The sequence below is a fragment of the Hoplias malabaricus genome, chromosome 6, assembly GCF_029633855.1.
Source record: "Hoplias malabaricus isolate fHopMal1 chromosome 6, fHopMal1.hap1, whole genome shotgun sequence".
Lineage (NCBI taxonomy): Eukaryota > Metazoa > Chordata > Actinopteri > Characiformes > Erythrinidae > Hoplias > Hoplias malabaricus.
In genome coordinates this window covers 46,508,397-46,511,253 of record NC_089805.1, presented here as the reverse complement: position 1 = coordinate 46,511,253, position 2,857 = coordinate 46,508,397, and the positions used below count along the sequence as shown (strand labels likewise).

Below are 2,857 nucleotides of genomic sequence, written 5' to 3'. Positions count from 1 at the left end.
GAAGCTCTTTTTATATCCAATCATGTTGTCAATTGACCTAATTAGTGTTAATTGGTCTTCCAGCTGTTCGTTATATGTTCAATTTCCTTTTTCCAGGCACTTATTGCTACTTGTCCCAACTTTTTTGGGATTTGTTGACACTGTGTAATTTTGAATCAACATATTTTTCCTTTAAAATGTTACATTTACTCAGATTAAACTTTTGATCTGTCATCAATGTTCTATTACGAATAAAATATTGACTTTTGCCACCTCCACATCATTGCATTCATTCATTATCTGTAACTGCTTATCCAATTCAGGGTCGCGGTGGGTCCAGAGCCTACCTGGAATCATTGGGCGCAAGGTGGGTATACACCCTGGAGGTGCCAGTCCTTCACAGGGCAACACAGACACACACACACACATTCATGCACACACTCACACCTACGGACACTTTTGAGTCTCTAATCCACCTACCAACGTGTGTTTTTGGACTGTGGGAGGAAACCGGAGCACCCGGAGGAAACAAACATCATTACATTCAGTTTTTATTTACAATTTGTTTAGTGTCCCAACTTTTTTAGAATCCAGTTTGTATATTATTAAGTAATTTGAGTATCCTGCAGGATGTTCAAGGCACCTTTTGTTTTTAAAGTGTGACATAATCAAAGATCAGTAATCTGGCATCTGGGATGCCCCATGACACAATGACAAGAGGTCTAGCATTTTAAAATTTTTTGGATCGTTTCACCTAGTGTGATATCTCCTACGGCATGTTCCTTGACGATGACCAAACAGAGCTTTGTTTGGCGCACATTTAAACACAGAGAAGAGAAAGAGCAAGGCTACTGCGACAGTTATCAGATGGAAAAAAGAATGTCAACACATTACATCAAGTTCTCTTTGCCGGACAGACAGTCTATTCTCCCCTCCTCGAAACACACTGAAGTGGGTCCACAATTGTGTTTTCTTCTTCTTCTTTTTGGAACACAAAACTAGCAACACACGCAGCACTTCTGTAGTCATGATTGACAATTTACAACTCAATGCAGACTCAATGCACAACAGTCTTCATGGTAGCGGCCAAAGAACAGTAATACAGTATACAAGGTAATGTGCAGATTATGCACTGTACAACAATATGCAAGATGATCAAATATAGCACACATACAAGATGCAAAAGTACACAATATATCAAATAACATCAGATGGTTGACTATAGGTGAAGGTGTTTAAATGCCTGCAACCCTTGTGTTACATTTCAAATGTGTCACACAATGCTTGAGAAGAGGGCCTTGGACAGTCACAATATTTTTGTGACAATTTTAAATATACATGTTTACATTAGTTAGTGGTGTATCAACTTGATCTTTCCTATAAAATATTAATTTAAAAACATAACAGAAAAGCAGAGCCTATTAACAACAGTGTAGAGGAACACACCCTTGATTAATGTCCTCCGTTTTATGCCAGGTGTCCACAAATGTCATAGCATCATGTAAGTATCATGCAAAAGCTATAGTTTTACTGAAAAGCTTTAATGAATTACAAGAGCATTCCTACAAGAATATGTGAGTTCAGGTAATGTCCTTATTATATTACCATTCATATATATTCACATCAGTCAATGATTTTCAAACTATGAACAGTCAAAGTGTCCCACACTGAGACAATAATCAGGTTCTGACAAAAGACACTTTCTTCCACAGTTGGAAAATTAACATCTTGATCCTTTTCAGAATCTCCTGCATCTTCAGTCCATATATAATGGGGTTAAACAGAGGAGGAATTATCAAATATTCCACTGATATCACCATAGAAACAATGTGAGGAATGTGTGATTCCAGGCGAGCATTGATGACATCAAAACAAGCATTGATTAAGAAAATAGTGAAGATTAACAGATGAGGGAAGCAGGTCTGTAGCGCCTTTCTTCTGAAATCTTTAGAATTCCTTAAACACACAGCAAGAATTCTGATGTATGAAAAGATGATGAAGATTACTGGAGGAAACACAAGAAGAATGAAATTAAATGCTCCATAAATATTATTTACAGATATATCACCACAGCTTAGTTTAACAATTGCATAATTATTACAGTAAATTCTGTCCAGCTTATACTTACACAGCCTGAGTCTGTATGTTAATATTGCTACTATACCATTTCCACAGGCAGGTAAAATAAAACAGAAGAATAAAGGTTTCCAGACAGTGGACAGTTTTACAATAGTTGAATATTGTAGGGGTTTACAGATGGACACATATCTGTCATAGGCCATTGCTGATAAAATAATAAATTCTGCAGTTATATAAGTGTTGATACAGAAAGCTTGGGACAGACAAGACTTATAAAATACCATCTGTACTTCTGATAACAAATCAGTCAGAAATTTAGGATAAAACGTGGTGGCTCCAAAGAGAGAATTCCAGAGTAAAGCAGTGATAAAGATGTACATTGGTTCATGGAGATGTTTGTCTGTGTAAATGACATAAATAACAAGAGCATTAAAGCAGATGGTGAGGATGTAGAAAATGAGAGTTATTGTAAAATAAATATATCTGTACTTCTCCAACTCTACTTGTCCCTCCAAAAATAAATATGTAAAATTTGTGGAAAAATCCATTAGTTCTCAATACATTCTCCCTCTAGAAACATGGAATAAACTTGTCTGGATGTTCTGGTGCTGGCAGCAATCACATTAACCCAGGCACCATCCAGTAAGTATCAAAGGTGCTGATTTACTGAGGCTGTGTACATTTAGAAATTTTAAAACATTTTTACAATGGGGAGTTCTTCAGCAACTGATGGACAGATCAGAGTTCAACCCTTTTTTGTTTCTATCGCAACAGCAGCTCTCCACTGGACTAACTGCAG

General features: G+C 36.6%; 1 protein-coding gene across 1 annotated transcript; it reads right to left on the bottom strand.

The window, feature by feature from the left end:
* Window positions 1-1,658: 1,658 nt before the first annotated feature.
* Window positions 1,659-2,606, bottom strand: LOC136700252 (olfactory receptor 4E1-like). Its single transcript, XM_066675532.1, has one exon. It carries the CDS (start codon window positions 2,604-2,606, stop codon window positions 1,659-1,661), a length of 948 nt encoding a protein of 315 aa, XP_066531629.1.
* Between the last annotated feature and the right edge of the window lie 251 nt (window positions 2,607-2,857).

What these genes read in the sequence shown, in the direction of transcription:
- LOC136700252 (XM_066675532.1), bottom strand. Translation starts at nt 2,606, where the DNA reads ATGGATTTTTCCACAAATTTTACATATTTATTTTTGGAGGGACAAGTA.